At 43.0% G+C, this 1617-nt stretch overlaps 1 protein-coding gene across 1 annotated transcript; it reads right to left on the bottom strand.

Annotated features, from left to right (window-relative positions):
• Positions 1-438: 438 nt before the first annotated feature.
• Positions 439-1395, bottom strand: LOC138149297 (olfactory receptor 6B9-like). The gene has a single exon (XM_069072302.1). It carries the CDS (start codon positions 1393-1395, stop codon positions 439-441), a length of 957 nt encoding a protein of 318 aa, XP_068928403.1.
• Between the last annotated feature and the right edge of the window lie 222 nt (positions 1396-1617).

The following is a 1617-nucleotide window of genomic DNA, read 5'->3' as shown; positions in this document are numbered from 1 at the left end:
ATATTTGAATATTTGATTTTAAAACTTTCAGTTCCAGATTCATTCCCTTCCCCCCCCCTGCCACCCACCCCCACTGGGGGGACAAGCAGTTCAGTATAGGTTGTACATGTGTGGTTAATGCAAAACAATAATAGTAGATGTATTGTAAAAGACTGACTATTTTTCCCTCCCTCCTATCCCACCTCCCACTTGTTCTATTCTCTACTTTGATCCTGTCCCTTTTCAAAAGTGGGTGCTTTTGAAGTGGGTGAAAATAATTTTTAAATAGATATATTGATTATTATGTTTAATGTTTAATATCACTCACTTGGTAGTTTGTAATTTTTCAACTGGTGTCTAGTTTCCTAGTACTATTTAAGTACCAAATAATCCCCCTCTCTTCTGTAAATAATCTTGAGCTTCTGCCTAGCAGTTGGACCAAGAAATGATTAGGTCATTTCAGAAAGAAGTATCTCTCAAGAATAGGCCACAGCCATTGACCATGGTCTTTCTGATAGCATCCTTCACCTCTTGGTTCCTCAGGCAGTAGATGATGGGATTTAACATAGGTGTAAGGACGGCATATATGGCTGAGATCAATTTGTTGGAATTGAAGGAAGCAATGGCTCGAGGCCGAACATACATGAAGATTACTGCCATATAATAGATGACTACCACAGTGAGGTGGGAGGCACAGGTAGAGAAGGCCTTTCGCTGTCCAGCAGCTGAGGGGATGCGCAGCACAGTGGAGATAATGAAGCCATAGGAGAGAACAGTAGCAGTAAAAGGAAATATAAGGATCACAATGGCTAAGCTAAAATCCACTGTCTCAGCCATGGAAAAATTCTTGCAAGCCAACTTTAGGACAGGAGAAACATCACAAAAAAAGTGGTTTAAGACATTATTACTACAGAAGGTGACACGTGAGATGAAAAAGACCTTGGCTACTGCAATAGAAAAGCCACATACCCAGGAACTGACAATCAGTTGCATACAGAGCTCAGTAGTCATGATGACTGGGTAGTGGAGTGGATGGCAAATTGCCACATAACGGTCATATGCCATGGAAGCCAGGAGCACACATTCTGTGCAGACAAGTGAAATGAAGAAGTAGAGTTGAGTCATGCAGCCCAGGAAGGAGATGGTGTTAGGATGAAGGAGAAACCCAACCAGCATCTTGGGGACAGTGACAGAAATGTACCATATCTCCAGGAAGGACATGCTACCCAGGAAGAAGTACATGGGCTTGTGGAGGGAACCATTGACCCAGACAGTGAGGATGATGATCAGATTCTCCATCAGTACAAATAGATAGTTTCCAAGGAAGAGAACGAAGAGTAGAATCTGCAGCCAGACAGCAGTTGGGAAGCCCACAAGGATAAACTCACTGATATTAGTGATGTTGTCCTCCCTCATTGTTTGGAGGCCCGGGGCTGTTAGAACCTACAATGGCAATGCAATATAGACTGGTGAAGAACAAGGGGGCAACAGTGCGAAAATGCTATCCATTCCTCATCTATCACACATCCTTTCCTCAGCTTAAAGATGTTTATTTGTTTCCATCTTGGACAGAACACGATGGAAATCTCCTGAGAGCCCAAAGACTGCCCTTCATGAAAAGCAGAGGGCAGGGAAGAA

The sequence above is a fragment of the Petaurus breviceps genome, unplaced genomic scaffold (genome assembly GCF_028583685.1).
Source record: "Petaurus breviceps papuanus isolate PSGF00001 unplaced genomic scaffold, PetGlider_PUasm1.0 90845, whole genome shotgun sequence".
NCBI lineage: Eukaryota > Metazoa > Chordata > Mammalia > Diprotodontia > Petauridae > Petaurus > Petaurus breviceps.
Note: the sequence above shows the minus strand (reverse complement) of the source record. Positions and strands in the feature narration are given on the sequence as shown.